The sequence below is a fragment of the Gorilla gorilla genome, chromosome 20, assembly GCF_029281585.2.
Source record: "Gorilla gorilla gorilla isolate KB3781 chromosome 20, NHGRI_mGorGor1-v2.1_pri, whole genome shotgun sequence".
In the NCBI taxonomy this organism is placed as follows: Eukaryota; Metazoa; Chordata; class Mammalia; order Primates; family Hominidae; genus Gorilla; species Gorilla gorilla.
Window position 1 is genome coordinate 25,274,294 of NC_073244.2, and position 16,710 is coordinate 25,291,003.

General features: G+C 53.0%; 1 protein-coding gene across 2 annotated transcripts in view; it reads left to right on the forward strand.

Moving 5' to 3' along the window:
• The first annotated feature begins 1,962 nt into the window (after positions 1-1,962).
• Positions 1,963-16,710, forward strand: part of UPF1 (UPF1 RNA helicase and ATPase) — a 36,426-nt gene continuing 21,678 nt past the window's right edge. The window contains exons 1-2 of one of the 2 annotated variants that reach the window (XM_031004249.3): positions 1,963-2,466; positions 16,145-16,284. In XM_031004249.3, coding sequence (XP_030860109.1) covers positions 2,236-2,466; positions 16,145-16,284 — 371 coding nt within the window. In that variant the 5' untranslated portion in view covers positions 1,963-2,235. The remainder of the gene's footprint in view (positions 2,467-16,144; positions 16,285-16,710) is intronic. The other variant, XM_031004250.3, reaches the window with a different exon arrangement.

Genomic DNA, 16,710 nt, shown 5'->3' on the forward strand with positions numbered 1-16,710 from the left:
GACATAGCGGCTCAAACCTATAATCACAGCTCTTTGGAAGACTGAGGTGGGACGATTACTTGAGGTCAGGAGTACAAGATCAGCCTAGGAAACAGCAAAACCCCCATCTCTACAAAGAATAAAAAATAAGAATAACATTCCGGGGGGGCTCCTAGCATGCACTAAACTGTAGTAATATAAACAATGAATAAAAGTAGGTCTCCCTCTCCAAGAAGGCACAGTTTAAGGGGGAATACTGACAGACCAACAGATAATTTTAATATCATGCAAAGCTCTCTTTGGCACACATCCAGTGGAATTTGTAGACAAATTTCAGATCAATTTAGTAACGCCTATCAGAGTTTTTTAAATTTATTTTTAGACAAGGTCTTGCTCTTTTGGCCTCCGAAAGTGCTGGGATTACAGGCGTGAGACACCGCACCGGGCTCCATATATATCAGCAGCAACCATATATCATATGAGAGTATGAGAGGAATAAATGAGCTACTAGTCACTCTATTTATATTAACATAAATAAATATATATTAATACACACACACACACATAGGATCTCTGTCACCCAGGCTGGAGTGCAGTGGCACAATCATAGCTCACTGCAGCCTCAAACTCCTGAGCTCAAGTGATTCTCTTGCCTCTACCTCCTAAAGTGCTGGGATTTCAGGAAAGAGACACCTTGCCCAGGCTTCCTATGCCACCTTAATGGCAACAAAAACCCTAGGCTCAGAGAGGTTAAGTCACTTGTATAATTTCACACAGCTGGTAAGTGGTCAGGTCTAGAGTCCACCATAGACCATGTGCTTCCAGTTGTTTTGCTGTATACGTCCACTAAATAATAAACATAGCAAAAATAGTAATGGTATAATAACAGCGGCAGAGGCATCAGGAACAGCAGCAACCATCATTTCCAAGTGCCAGGCCCAGTATGTAAGACTATCCCCATTCATTTATTTTTACTTATTTTTGAGACAGGGTCTCGCTCTGTCACCCAGGCTGGAGTGCAGTGGTGCAATCTCGGCTTACTGCAGCCTCAACTTCCCAGGGTCAAGCGATCCTCCCACCTCAGCCTCCCTAGTAGCTGGGACTACAGGTGCGAACGACAACACTTAGCTAATTTTTTTTTTTTTTTGAGACAGAGTCTCACTCTATTGCCCAGGCCGGTGTGCAGTGGCACAATCTTGGCTCACTGCAACCTCCGCCTCCTGGGTTCAAGCGATTCTCCTGCCTCAGCCTCCCGAGTAGCTGGGACTACAGGCTTGTGCCACCACGCCTGGCTAATTTTTTGTATTTTTAGTGGAGACGGGGTTTCACCATGTTAGCCAGGATGGTCTCGATCTCCTGACTTCATGATCCACCCACCTCGGCCTCCCAAAGTGCTGGGATTACAGGCGTGAGCCACCGCGCTCGGCCTAATTTTTGTATTTTTTGTAGAGATGGAGTCTCATTCTGTCTCCCAGGCTGGTCTCGAACTCCTGAGTTCAAGCAGTTCTCCCGCCTCAGCCTCCAAGCGTTGGGATTACAGGTGTGACCACCGCGCCGAGCCCCACTCCCTTTTTAAACCAATGCCCAGGGAGCATCTACTATGTGCGAGGCACCCTCCATTTTACAGATGGGGAAACTGAGTTCCAAGCAGCTTTTGCCAGGAGTGGGAGCGCACCGTCCCTGCCCAGTCTCTCCAGTTGGGCGTTCCGAGACCACCTACGTAGGGTATTCGGCTAGCGCTCAATTAAACCGAAACACTGTCGCAGCGACCACAGGTGCAGCCCACCAAGTCCACACCGCCAGCCGCCCGGGCGTCCCCGATTAGCAGTTGGGGCGGGACCAAGTCCTCGAGCTGCCGCCGCAACGGCGGTTGAAAGCCCTACTCCCTGCGCGTGCGCGGTGCGCGTCCCGTCTTCCTGCTGGGCACCAGGCGTCCGCGAAGAGCGCGCGCGCTTCCGCCGGCGTCGGGCTCGCGCACGCGCACGGCGACGGCGGCGGTGGCGGCAGTTCCTGCTCTAGGCTGCGAGCGGCTGGTGGCTTCGAGGGGAGCTGAGGCGCGGAGGGGCTCGGCGGCAGCGGCGGCGGCTCGGCACTGTTACCTCTCGGTCCGGCTGGCGCCGGGGCGGGCGGTTTGGTCGTTTCCGGGCGCGCGGGGGCGACAGCGGCAGCGACCCGAGGCCTGCGGCCTAGGCCTCAGCGCGGCGGCGGGCTCGAGTGCAGCGCGGAACCGGCCCGAGGTCCCTACCCGGCGGCACCATGAGCGTGGAGGCGTACGGGCCCAGCTCGCAGACTCTCACTTTCCTGGACACGGAGGAGGCCGAGCTGCTTGGCGCCGACACACAGGGCTCCGAGTTCGAGTTCACCGACTTTACTCTTCCTAGCCAGACGCAGACGCCCCCCGGCGGCCCCGGCGGCCCGGGCGGTGGCGGCGCGGGCGGCCCGGGCGGCGCGGGCGCGGGCGCTGCGGCGGGACAGCTCGACGCGCAGGTGAGCGGCACATGGCGGCGCCGGAAGCCCGGGCCCGGCCTCGGCGCCTGAGACCTGCCCCGAACTCGCCTCGGGCCCGGCCTGTGTTTGCCCGGAGTCCCCCATCGCGGCCGGGCCTGGGGCGACCTGCCCCGGGTCCCCTACTCTGGCTCGGCCTGAGCTTACCTGCCCCAGGTCCTGCAATCTGCCCGGGCCTGGCCTGATCTGCCCCGGGTCCCCCGCTCCGGCCGCGACCTGGCTGAGTTCCTTCGGCCCCCAACTCCTGGGCCGGGCAGACTTGCCTCGAGTCCTCCACTTCGTTCGGGTCCGAGCTAACCTGACCCTGTTCCTTTACCCCAGCTGGATTTGCTCCCCCGCCTGGTCCCGGGCTGACCTGCCTTGTGTCCCACAACCAGTCTGGCCTGGAGTAACCTGCCCCCTGACTTATCTGAGTTCTTCCATTCCATCCGGGCTAGGGTGACCTGCCCTGGTCCCTCTTTCGCAGGTCTCGGTATTCTGCCTCGAGTTCTCCCTACGACCTGGGCCGGGTCTTGCTCAGGCCGGAGATTGAGTGACTTCCCTCAGTCCCTTTCCGGGAGTATCCAGGGTGACCTGCCCTAATCCTGTCTCTGGCTGGTCCGGGGGTCCCGCCCGGTCTCCCCATTGGTGGGTCTGGCCGCCTGTCCCACCTCCCATCTGTGGTCGCAGCCATCTGGGCACCCCCCCTTTCACAGTCACGGAGCGTAGGTTCGACTTTCCCCATGCATAGGGGCGCTGGCCAGCGGAGGGTTGAGGCAGAGAAGAATTTTTGCCTCCCATGGAGGAGCACATATTGGCTGGCTATTAAGATCATTCAGGAAGCAGGTTGTATTTTGTTTTTTCTTGCATCGCCTGTTGCTGAAACCGACCTGTTACATAACTCCACAACTCTTGCCTTGGAAAAGTTGGGTTTGAGTTTTGTTCTTCCAATAAGACAGCAATCATGGCTTTACATAAACGAGTCTGCCACGTTGGAAACTTATTTTTAATGATGTGGATGTTTAGAGAAGGTTACTTAGGTATTTTAAATGGGGGCTTGGATTGGGAGAAGTATCGGGCATGCATTTCCTGGTCCTGGGTGCTGCTTGCCTGGGGTGGGAGAGGGGCTGGGGGGGGCGCGTGTTGCACCGGGGTCCTGGGGAATGTCCTCATCACCCTCTGGATTTCAGGTTGCTTTCACCTTAGGCTTGCTTTGTGCCTGACCTCTCGCTCAGGTTTATTTTCCTGAATGCTCCGACAGGAAGAAGCTCCGAGGCTCACCTTGGCACAGGTGTCCCTTGGCATATGCTGGTGTTTCAGAACTGGGGGAACCACTCCTTGCTCATCCAGAGTGAGCTCAGACCCTGTCCTTGCATGGGGGGCTTACGTGGTAGTCGATTGAGTCACTCTCGTGGGTAGACCACCCACTTGGGCTTTCTTTTAGCCCCTAATGGAAGCAAAAAACATTTGACTCATTCTAACCCCATATTCCTTAAAATAGAAGGTGGGGTGTGAGGAGAACAGGTGTGCACGTATGGGTGTTTTTTTCAGTTTTGTTTACATTTTGTGAAGGGAGGGAGGCAGAGAGGAGAGTTCTGAAGAAGGGAGCCTGAGCTGCGGAGGCCCCACCTCCTTGTAGTTTTCATGCCCTGTAGACCTTTCTGCTTCCGTAGCTGTGAAATGGGGGTGGCAGTTAGATTTTTATTCCTTTTAAACATAAAGGAAACCTAGATCCATGTGTGAGTCGACTGTATAGGCTGTCTGTAATCTGACGTCCAGCCTGTCGGGGAGACTCGGTAAAGATCTCTGTGGAGCAGTGAGCCATGAGCGTGACAGCGCGGATGGGGGGGTTGGCTGGGTGTGAAAGGTAATCATTTTCTTGTGAATCCTTTTAACTGTAGCCAGCATAAAACAGCAAACCTGGGGCAGCCTTTAGTTCTGCTTTTGTTTCTGGCAATTCCGTTTGGGATTAATTGTGGGGCATGTCCTTCTCTTTCAGTTGAAACAATTGATTTTTTTTCCTGCACCTGAACACACTGGGCTGTACAAAAGGAGAGCATTAAAACGCTCCCCTGGAGGTAAACATTGCAGTTGAGCTCACTAGAGTTCTGACGGCATCAGAGGGTTTGTCCTGTGCTACTTTTAATTGACCCAGATGCCCCACGCATCTGTTACCTGTAATTTGGATTTGTTTGTGGGGAATGGGAGTGGCACCCCTTTGCATCACAAGGGGAAGACCGGAATTTGGGGGCAAGGAAGTCTATGAATATCATTCAAGGGAAAGCGGAAGAAAGTCATCTCTTGTGTGGATTGAAGGCAGTGTCTGCTAAGATATTTGGGAAGACTTTCCCTGTTTGTCCTCAGGAGTTGGCCGTGTAACCAGCTGTTAAGTTGGGGGCTCCTGGAAACTCTCATTCTGCTTTTTTAATTTTTATTTTACTGGGGAAGTGGCTATCAGCTGTCAAGTGCCCTGCAGTCACTTTTGCTTAGCGGCTTTATTGAAATAGAATTCACTTGCCACAACATACAATTTACCCATTTAAAGTGTACAGTTCGGCGGCTTTTATTTAGTATATTCAGAGTTGTGCAGCCATTACCACAGTAAACTTTAGAACATTTTTGTCACCCCAGAAATAAACCCTGCACCCCTTAGCCCATCCGTCCTACCTCCACAGCCCCTGGCAACCACTCACCTGCTTTCTGTCTCAAGATGTGCCTGTTCTGGGCATTTCACATGAACAGAATCATATCATATATGGTGTTTTGTGTCTGGCTCCTTTCACTCTGCGTGATGTGTGAGAAGTAGCTACAAGGTGAGCTTCGTAGCTGTTCCCTGGCCGAGCATTCAGGAAAATGAACCTGATCGAGGTTCATCCACGCTGTGGTATGTGTCATCATTTCATTCCTTTTTTTTTTGAGACAGAGTCTCGCTCTGTTGCCCAGGCTGGAGTGCAGTGGCCGCGATCTTGGCTCACTGCAACCTGTGCCTCCCAGGTTCAAGCGATTCTCCTGCCTCAGCCTCCCCAGTAGCTGGGATTACAGGTGCACACCACCATGCCCGGCTAATTTTTGTATTTTTAGTAGAGACGGGGTTTCACCATGTTGGCGAGATGGTCTCGATCTCCTGACCTTGTGGTCCACTCGCCTCGGCCTCCCAAAGTGCTGGGATTCCAAGCGTGAGCCACCGCGCCTGGCCAGCATTTCATTCCTTTTTAAGGCTGAGTAATGTTCCATCGGTGGAATGGTCCAGATGGATGGACCATGTTTTGTTTATCTCGTCATCTGTTGATGGACATTTGGGTTGTTTCCACCTCTTGGCTTTTGTGAATAGCACTGCTGTGGCCATGAGTGTACGGGTTTCTGCGTGGATGTGTTTATAGACGTGCTGGGCTGCGTAATAACTCTGGGTTTAATGGTTTCAGCAACTGCGAGACTGTTTTCCAGTGTGTAGCCACTTTCCATACCAACCCTACCTGAACTGGTTTTGCGCAGTTGGTTTTCCCTTAATGTGTGTTGAAAGACAGTGTGTCCCCACCGGGATGGGAAAGTGGCAGCGGGGTGACTCCCTGCACTCAGAGCTGGTTCAGATAACACTCCTTTTCTTGTTTATGAAATGAAACTGATATTTATCAAAGCCCTTGAGATCCTGGGATGAAAAGCGCTGACACAGTATTGCCAAGTGTCCTTAAGATACAGGGACAGTTTTCGAGCATCTGACCGTTTCCTGGGCTCTTCTCTGCTGCCACTTCTCCTGCTCCCAGGACAGTGAAGGTAATTTCAGAAGTCCTTTGCATAATAGCTGGTGTTACAAGCCTTTTGGTCTGCCTGGTTGGAATATTTCCTCTTGACTGCAGCTTCTGCCCTGCATCCTCCAAACGGGAACTAGAGTGAAACTCTTAAGAGTTGGAAATACTGCTCAGTATTAAGAAGGAACAAACTATTGATACCTGCAACAACATGGGTGTGTCTCATAATAATTACTTTTTTGTATGTGTCATTCATCATACGATTTAATTCATAAAAAAATTCTAGAAATTGCCAGCTAGCCTACAGCAATAGAAAGCAGACCAGTGGTGGCTGGACAGAAAGGTGGGAAAGGGGAGGCAGGTGACAAAGGGCACAGGAAACTTGGGGGTGATGGATGTTTTTATTATTGTGATTGTAGTGATAGTTTTATGGGTGTTTAAGTACATTGATGTATGTCAGTTTCTAAAATGGCACACTAAACATTTGCAGCTTATGGTATGTCAGTTATGCCTCAATGAAACTGGAAAGAAAAGTCAGGGAGATACCACTATCCACCCATTTTTTTTTTTTTTTTGGAGACGGAGTCTCGCTCTGTTGCCTAGGCTGTAGTGCAGTGGCGCAGTCTTGGCTCACTGCAACCTCCACCTCCTGGGTTCAAGCGATTCTCCTGCCTTAGCCTCTCGAGTAGCTGGGACTACAGGTGTGTGCTACCATGCCCGGCTAATTTTTTGTATTTTTATAGAGTCAGGGTTTCACCATGTTAGTCAGGATGGTCTTGATCTCCTGACCTCGTGTTCCGCCCTCCTCTACCTCCTAAAGTGCTGGGATTACAGCTGTGAGCCACTGCGCCCAGCCTGGCATACTTTTTTTAAAAGGCTGAAAGTGCTACTTGGGTTTTTTGTTTTTGTTTTAAGGCAAAGTCTCATTCTGTCACCCAGGCTGTAGTGCAGTGGCGTGATCATGGGTCACTGCAGCCTCGACCTCCTGGGCTCAAGCGATCCTTCCACCTCAGCCTCCCAAGTAGCTGGGACTACAGGTGTGTGCCACCACATCTGGCTGATTTTTCTTTTTTTGTAGAAATGGGGTTTTGCCATGTTACCCAGGCTGGTCTTGAACTCCTGGGCTCAAGAGATCCTCTCACCTCAGGCCTCCCAAGTGTTGGGATTACAGAGTGAGCCATTGAGCCTGGCGAAAGTGCTGCCTGGAACTCTCATGCCATACACCTACCTGTGACCTAGCAGAGATGAAGGTGTGTGTACGTAGGGCTGCGCCAAATGCTGACAGCATCTCTTCATGAGAACCCCAAACCAGAAGCAGCCCCAGTGGCCATCAGCAGATGAATGGGTAAACAAAGCAGTGTGTACATTCAGTGGGAAAAATGTGTGCCTATTGGTTTGAGTTGCTTTTCTTAGCTCACCTGAAAGTATGAGGTCTGTGGGTAGGTACAGACCTTTTAGTCAGCAACACACATGTTTTTGTGCAGGTGCTCTGGGTGACCTCGTAGATAGATGCTGCTTTGTACTGGTCCCACTTTGTTCCTTCATCCTCAGGTCAGGTCTGCACTGCCTGTTCCCTCTCCACTCCTGGTAGCCTGTGGGAGTCACAGCTGAATAGTCATCTCGTACTGGGATTTTACTCTGAGTGCATGAGTTGTTTCCCTAGGAAAAACATGCTGTCTTTCTGGATCGTAGGGGACAACTAGCTAAAGCTCCTAGCCGACCTGTCGTCCAGCCCTCACTCTCCTACTGCCAGACTTCTCTGTATTGCCTCCACTTCTCTGAGTGTGTAAACCTGGGCTCACTTTTCCTTTTGAAGTGGTAAAATACTCAGGATAGAAAGTTGCTACTTTGTCTTCAAAGCCATTGTCCTGACCTATCCTTGACTGTCCAGGTGAACACACCATCTTCTGCTGAGCCCTGAGATCATGACCAAGGCGGGGTGAGTTCCATACAGTCTTGGGTTCCTAAAAGTGGTGAGTTTAAAATTTGCACATGTAGCTGGGCACGATGGCCCATGCCTGTAATCCCAGTACTTTGGGAGGCTGAGGCAGGCAGATCATTTGAGCTCAGGAGTTTGAGACCAGCCTGGGCAAAATGGTGAAACCCTATCTGTACAAAAAAAAAAAGAAAAAAAAAGAAAAATTAACTGGTCCTGGTGGCGCCCGCGCCTGTGGCCTCAGCTACTCAGGAGGCTGAGGTGGGAGAATCGCTTGAGCCTGGGAGGCAGAGGTTGCAGTGATCCATGATCGCACCACCGCACTCCAGCCTGGGTGACAGAGTGAGACCTTGTCTTAATAAAAAGAAGAAAATCCAGGCCGGGCTTGGTGGCTCACGCCTGTAATCTCAACACTTTGAGAGGCCGAGGCAGGTGAATCACCGGAGGTCAGGAGTTCCAGACTAGCTTGACCAACATGGAGAAATCCCGTCTCTACTAAAAATACAAAATTAGCTGGGTGTGGTGGCACATGCCTGTAATCTCAGTTACTTGGGAGGCTGAGGCAGGAGAATCGCTTGAACCCGGGAGGTGGAGGTTGCGGTGAGCTGAGATTGTGCCATTGCACTCCAGCCTGGGCAACAAGAGCAAAACTCCATCTTAAAAAAAAAAAAATGCTCATGACTTCATTTTGGCTTTTTGAATCCTCTGGTAGCCCAGGTGTGGTTTTAGGGTGCCAGAACATTGGAGATAAGATGCCGTTTACCTGGAGGAGTGTTGGCAAGTGTTTGGTCAGCACTTACCCCTTAGTAGACTTACTGAGTGTGTTTTCAAATTGTTAGGAGTTTCCCAGTGATTATGTGAAAGTGACCTGAGCTGACACTTTACAGTTAGTGGTGAATACACGAAACAATTTCTGTTTTTATCACAATTAATTACCCGGATTCAGGATGACGGGGTGGGGGGTTATGACTAATACTATACCAGGACTAACTAAAAAAAGAGTTCCCTCTCAGCCTAGCTACCACCACCACAAAAGCTTACCACCATCAGCTACCACCACATTTCTCTCATTGCTTGATTGAAGTCTGATGACCTACCAGGGAACCCCCTTCTTTTCTTTTTAGACGGAGTCTCGCACTGTCGCCCAGGCTGGAGTGCAGTGGCGCGATCTTGGCTCACTACAACCTCTGCCTCCCGGGTTTAAGCGATTTTCCTGCCTCAGCCTCCCGAGTAGCTGGGATTACAGGTGCACACCACCATGCCCAACTAATTTTTTTGTATTTTTAGTAGAGACGGGGTTTCACCATGTTGGCCAGGCTGGTCTGGAGCTCCTGACCTCAGGTGATCTGCCCACCTTGGCCTTCCAAGGTGCTGAGATTACAGGCATGAGCCACCACACCTGGCCCCTTTAAGTATAGAACTTAGTGCTGTTTTAGTAAATTTACGGAATTGGGCAGCCACGACAGCAGTGCCTTGCTGTCTCTGATTTCTCTGATTTCTCTTTCGCTCCTTTCCGCTCCCTCCCCACCACCCCTTGTCAGACCCTGTGCTCATGCCCAAGGTCACCGGTTAGGGAGGTGTGTCCACCGCCTCAGACTGAGCCCTGCCCTGGGGAGGTCAGAAACATGGCCAAGCCCTGGCCCCATGCTCCCCCGCCTTTGAGCCCTGTGTCTGTTAACTTTTGCACCCTCTGCGAGCTGCCGGGCAACCTCTTCAGCCTGGCCCTGGACTTCAGCCATCCCCTGCTGTTTTCTTACTTCCTGGCCTTGCTGTGCTTGTGGGACTGAGGGCAGTGAGGCCAGCAGAGGGAGAGTGAAGCCTTTGACCCCCGCGGTTGCACTGTTAGAAGACAGCACATGCTGCCTGGCCAGGGTGCTGTGAGGGCCCCAGGAGTAGGAGTGGGCTCCCCTGCTAAGGGAAAGCCTGTGGGAATGGCGCCTCTGGAGTTGTTCAGAAGCTGTACCTGCCAGGCAGAGGGGTGGGCACAGCACTTTGCCTAGAAGGAGGGAGGGTGGATGTGGGGCCAGTGGGGCCAGGGCAGGGGCCGGGCTGTGTCCTGGAGCCTTTAGGAGCTGCTGGGGTGCCTTGACCAAGGCTAGGAGGAGGGCTCTGAGATGGCAGTGGCGGGGGTTAGGGGAGGGGCTGTGGTGTTGGAGGTTGGGCAGTGTGGCCCAGGTTGGACCCCGAACGGATGGAGGGGCCACGGGGCAGTGGAGACGGAGGACACCGGGGTCAGGGCTGTGTGTGTACATGTGTGTATGCATGAGTAAGTGTGTAAGTGTGTGTGCCTGTGGGAACTGCCAGGGTACCGGCTGCCCCCTCCCAGTCCTCACAAGGAGCCACAGACTTAAAAAGCAGCTCCAGCTCCTGCCTGTGGTCTCATCAGGGTCCATAATTCCCCAGGCTGAGCCGGGGCTCTCTCCGCTGGGGAGGCACCGTCCTGAGGGCCTTGTGAGAGGGAGAGGCCTCCCCAGAGCGTCTGCAAGGAAGCTAAAGGGCACATGCTGGGCAGCAGCTCACAACTGAGGGGCAGTTTGTGCTTGTCATGGTGGTGAGAGTGCTTTCATGGTGGTCGGGATAGTCTAGCTTGGCAGAGAAGGGCCGTGACACCCAGCTATGCTCTGTGGCATTCAGAGCCGAGGGGCTTGGCTGGAGGGGCTGGTGGGAGGAGTGGGTCTGGGCCCTGGCACCAGTGCTGTTCGGGGCTCCAGAGGGTTCATGGCCTTGAACTCTCCTTGCTGGAGCACATACCTATGAGAGCAAAGTTCTGCTTTCTCTGATACATGGAGGGCTGCTGGGTCCTGGAGTCCGGTGGCTGGCAGCAGGTCCTTGTGCCTTTTTCTGTATTGGTCGAATAGCAGCTTAGGAGCCGGGTAACCCAGCCGGGCTTCTCAGGTCCCGTGGGACTTTGCCAGGATGGTGTCTAGATATGTAAGGGTGGCTCGTTGGGCTCTGGAGAGCCCTTGCGACAGTGAGCATGGCATCTTCCTGAAGCATCAGCTCCTTGCAGAGTGAGTGCAGGCTCCTGGCGGCCCTGGGAGAGGGGGCTGCAGATCCCAGGCAGAGGTGTTTGGTCAGAGCTGCGCTGCCTGCACCGTCCTCACCTCTTTTTCAGTACGGGGATCCATGTGCATAGCTTGCAGCCCTGCTGCATCCTCCCTGTAGAAACGTCTATGATGAATTCTCTAACATACAAGAGCTGGTGAGCCCTGTGCCTCCATCTCCCTGATGAGACAGTTGTGAAGGTTTTCTTCTCCCTGTTTTCTTTTTTTTTCCTCACTGGTGTGTGTTTTTAAAGCAAGTCTTTTGTGTCCTTTCACCTTTGTGTCTGAGGTGGAGCCCTGTGAATTGGCGATACTCAGCCATTTTGACCTGCAGTATGTAGTATGCATTTCTAGAAGCAGAAAAGGGCGCCTATCCTGAATAGCTGCAGCGCCGTTATCACACAAGCAGCGTCAACAATGGCTTTTCACGATTGTCCGATATGTAGGGACAGTTGGCCTCTCTCCACAGCAGATTCTTTCCTGGGATCCTGGAGGTCCGCTGTTGAGATGATGGCTGTCTCTGGGCCCTGCTTTCCGAGCGGCCTCTCCCGCTGCTTTTCATCCCGCCAAGCTGCAGTCTTGCCTGGGTTGTTGTCCTGTGAGGTGTGCACCTTCTGGACTGAACCCCTCATTGTCACACTTCAGCTTCTTGCTGAAGGTGTGGAGTGGATTTCATCTCAGGCTGTGGGCTCCTGGGAGAGTGGCTGATCCCCGGGCTGGGAAGGCAGGGGCGGCCTGAGGTGAGCTGGGGATGCCTTGCACACTCGGCCCGTTGAAATGAACCTCACGCGGACTCTAGCACACCTGGCTGGAACAAGGGTCTGCCGGTCCACACAGGTGCCATTGGTGAGAGGGGAGGCGAGAGGCACTTTCTCTTTGGGAAGAACGAATGTGAGCCTAGGCAACATATTGAAAAATTAAAAAACTTTCTAGGCGTTGTGCACACCTGTAGTCTCAGCTACTTGGGATGCTGAGGCAAGAGGATCTCTTAAGTTCAGGAGTTTGAGGATGCAGTGAGCTATGATTCTACCACCGCACTCCAGCCTGGGTGGCAGAGCAAGACCCTGTCTCAAAAAAATAAAGGAATGGAGAGCCTGGGGACCGCTGTGTCGGGTGGTGGGACTATGTGAAAGATGGTCAACTCCTAGCAGTTTCACGTGGTTCAAACTAACAGATTAAAGGTGGCTAAAGAGACATGACAAATCACGTGCAGTCATTAACTGGGACTTGGATTTTTAAAAACCTGTAAATACGTTATGAAGACATTGGGGTGATGGGTGAATGTGTATTAGCCAACAGTGTGGCAGGCTGGGTGCGCTCATGAGCCAACTGTTTTGTGGGGATGTGGAGAAAGCCCTCCCCCGGGGCCCGCCACTCTGAAATGGGTCAGGAAAAGGTAAGTGTGTGAGAGCAAGGGGAGTCGGAGTGCAGGGGGATGTGATGGAGAGTGTCCAGCTGGAGGGGTGTGAGGGTCGGATTTCTGTAGCTTTGGAATTTTTCAAAATAAGTTAGAGGAAATATCAGGGCAGAATCCTTCCAGTCTGGGGGCCGGACCTCCTGGCAACCCTCTGCCTTGAGAGGGCTCAGAGACCCTGCAGCTTCTTGGCAGTCATCACTCTGAGGGTGTGGTGAACTTCCTATTCCCTCCCCTTTTTTTCTTTTGCAATTTTTTTAATTAAAAGAAATTTGGGGGGGTGCTGGGTGCAGTGGCTCACACCTGTAATCCCAGCATTTTGGGAGGCCGAGGTGGGTGGATCACCTGAGGTTGGGAGTTCCAGACCAGCCAGACCAACATGGAGAAACCCTGTCTCTACTAAAAATAGGCGTGGTGGCGCATGCCTGTAATCCCAGCTACTTGGGAGGCTGAGGCAGGAGAATTGCTTGAACCCGGGAGGCAGAGGTTGCGGTGAGCCGAGATTGCGCCATTGCACTCCAGCGCAGGCAACGAGAGTGAAACTCCGTCTCAAAAAAAAAAAAAAAAAAAATTAAATAGAGATGGGGCCTCACTATCTTGCCCAGGCTATTCTCGAACCCTGGGCTCAAGATCCTCCTGCCTTGGCCTCCCAGAGTGCTGGGATTACAGGTATGAGCCACCACGCCTGGCCTCGTGCCCTCTCTTTTATTTAAGCCTTGGAATTAGAGAATCAGGAATGAGCTGCTTTGCCTTTTGAGCTTGGCCTTTAGCCAACAATGTTGAGGGCCTCCTGGGGTGCAGGCTCCATCTAGGTGCTGGGCTCATGGCAGGGAGCAGGACAGACAATGCCCCACGGGGGTCTTGAGGTGGGGTCAGAGGATGCCTGCCTGAGAGGCACCCTGTGGACCTCACCCTGAGGCTGAGGGAACAGCAGGTGCAAGGCCTGGGCGCTGGCAAATGCAGACAGTGGTGCAAATGTTGGAGTAGATGTCTGTGGCCTGAGAGTTTATGATGGCACATTTGGGGGGATTTTTGACTTTTTGAATTTCTGTGGTTTTCGTCTGTGGGAATGAAGTGACTTTCTTTTTTTTTTTTTTTTGGAGACAGAGTCTTGCTCTGTGACTCAGGCTGGAGTGCAGTGGTGTGATCTCGGCTCACTGCAACCTCCGCCTCCTGGGTTCAAGCGATTCTTCTGCATGGGGATTACAGGTGCGCATCACCATGCCCAGCTAATCTTTTGTATTTTTAGTAGAGATGGGGTTTTGCCATGTTGGCCAGGCTTTTGTGTGTGTGTGTGTGTGTGTGTGTGTGTGTGTGTGTGTGTGTGTTGTTAAGAGAGGCAGGGTCTTGGTCTGTTGCTCAGGCTAAAGTTCAGTGGTACCATCATAGCTCACAGCGGCCTTGACCTGCTGGGGTCAAGCAATCCTCCGGCCTCAACCTCCTGATTAGCTGGGACTACAAGTGTGCGCCACCACACCTGGCTCGTTTGTGTATTTTTTTGTGGAGACAGGATCTTGGCTGTGTTGCCCAGGCTGGTCTTGAGAACTCCCGGGCTCAAGCGATCCTCCCAAAGTGTTGGGATGACAGGTGTGAGCCACCATTCCTAGCCTTGAAGTGACCTACTGTTGTGCTGCCCTGATGCACGGTCTGAGTTCTGGAGCGTGTCTCTGGGCAGAAAGCCCCTGTACAGCTCTCAGATGGACTTCCAGGATGTGGTTTTAGTCGTAGCTAGGTTCACATCCAGAACTAAAGGAGTTAGAGACCCCAGCTCTGGGGCCTCGTGTATGACTAGGAAGTGGGAATTCTAGGATACGTCTTTAAATACTGTGTCCAGAGCAGAGGTGATGGGAGGAGCTGCTTTTTTTTGTAAGGGGGGGGGGGGTTTGGTTTTTTGTTTTTGTTTTTTTTTTATTTTGAGATGGAGTTTCGCTCTTGTTGCACAAGGTGGAGTGTGCAGTGGCACGGTCTCAGCACTGCAACCTGCGCCTCCTGGGTTCAAGCGATTCTCCTGTCTCAGCCTCCCAAGTAGCTGAGATTACAGGCACGTGCCACCACGTCCGGCTAATTTTTTTTTTTTTTTTTTTGCCTTTTTAGTAAAAACGAGGTTTCACCATGTTGGCCAGGCTGGTCTCGAACTCCTGACCTCAGGTGATCCGCCCTGCCAAGGAGCTGCTTCTTGGTGAATGCCTGGGATGGGTACAGGGAGGCCTTGCCCCTCCAGAGCCTCCCTGGTGAGGGGATAAGTTGACAGCCTCAAAGGACTTTATTGGAGTGGCAGCTCTGTGCCAGCTGAAGATGACGACCCTCTTGTCCTTCACCCATCATGTCCCCTGGAGTGGGCTGTGGAACTTCTCTGTGCCAGGCACTGTCCCCTACTGCTGTTTTAGCTCATTTCATGATAGTTCCTAGGGTCAAATATATTTTTGAAATTAATGTTTTATCTTGAAACTTTTCAGAGAGTGAAGGGAGAAGTTAACCCAGAAGTCAGCTTGTGTTGTGACCAGATCACTGCAGGGCAGCAGTGGGCCCAGTGTGCATCTGCGCGTGCAGGTAGCACGTGCCCATGCACCCCAGCCAGGCGGGCTGGAGGGGCCTCTGTGGGGTGCTGCTCCCCATGAGCACCTGTCCCTAGGGTCGCACAGGTGCTGCATCACACAGCAAGGGCATTAGGCCGAGGGGCTGCCTGGGGTGCCGGGACTGGCAGTGGGAGATTTGGTGCCATCCCTAGGGGAGCTCCCATCACTCCTCCCTGGCCCTTAATTTTGTGCCACCTTGTGTTCTGCCATGACGCAGTGCTCCCGCTGCCTGACCCCGTGGTGGGGTTAGGTGGCCTATGGGGGCCATGCCAGGGACTGTTGGCCATTTGAGGTGCTGGTACTTGGGAGCGGCATGAGGAGCCCCAGTGGCTGTGTGGTCTCCTTGCAGGTGTCCTGTGCAGTTGTGGCCTGATGACTTAGAGCCATGTGCTGTCTGCCTTTGCTGAACATAGAAGAGGCGCCTTCAGTGAGGGTGTGGCCTGGGTTGCCAAGGGTATCTCAGTGTTCAGTTTCTACTTCATCCTCAGGAAAGGGCTGCCTTGAAGGGATGGGGAGGGTGAGGTGGCAGTGGATGTGGCCGGTGACATTTCCACTTCCGCATGGGTGGCAGCTTCGTAGTGTTTGATGAGCCTTACACCGTGGTGGGTCTGGCATCATGAAGCTGTCCTCAGGGCACACTGCTGTCAGTCTGTAAAAGTCACCCTGCTCCTTGTGGTCCTCAGTCATGGGAAAGAAGCATCTTCCTAGGCATCCTGGTTGTGGGCATGGACGTGGCTCTGTGGCTAGGCGGGGGTTAGACCAGCTGTGTGGGGGACCGGGGGGTGCAGGAGGCCACCAGTGGCCCTTTTTTGGCCAGGTAGGTTTGCTAGAGAAGAGTGAAATCCAGTCAGAACAAGGGAAACTGTCTCAAAGCAGAGATGAGGCCAGGGTCATCGAGGCTGGTTCTTCTGCACTGAGTCCTGGAAGCTGCAGCCTCACTCAGGTGACACTGCGTTCTGCTGCAGGTTGGGCCCGAAGGCATCCTGCAGAATGGGGCTGTGGACGACAGTGTAGCCAAGACCAGCCAGTTGTTGGCTGAGTTGAACTTCGAGGAAGATGAAGAAGACACCTATTACACGAAGGACCTCCCCATACACGCCTGCAGGTGAGCTGGGCTCAGCTGGGCCTGGGCATGTGCTGGACAGGTGGGTGCCTCTGGCACGGGCCTGGGACACTCACCTCCCAGGTACAGGGTGGCGCCCTTGTACTGTGACTCTGGGTGGCGGTGTCCTCGGGAGTAAGGAAATTGCTCAGGCCATGTGCACAGCCAAGGCCTGTTACCGGTCAGGAGGTGGGCTCAGCAACCTCCGACACCCTGAATTCACCAGCTGGTGGGAAAAGTTTTCCTTCCTTTGGCCTCCTCAGACCCTGGGGGCATTGCCTGGTACCTGCGCACTCACTCATAGAAAGAATTTGTCATGGCATTGGGTGAGCATCTGGGGTGGGAGGGTGAGTGGAGCAACTGAGATACCCTCACAAAGCAGTTGCTGCAGGGTTCTGGGGCATCCCTGCCTCCCGCTGCCTTGGCCAT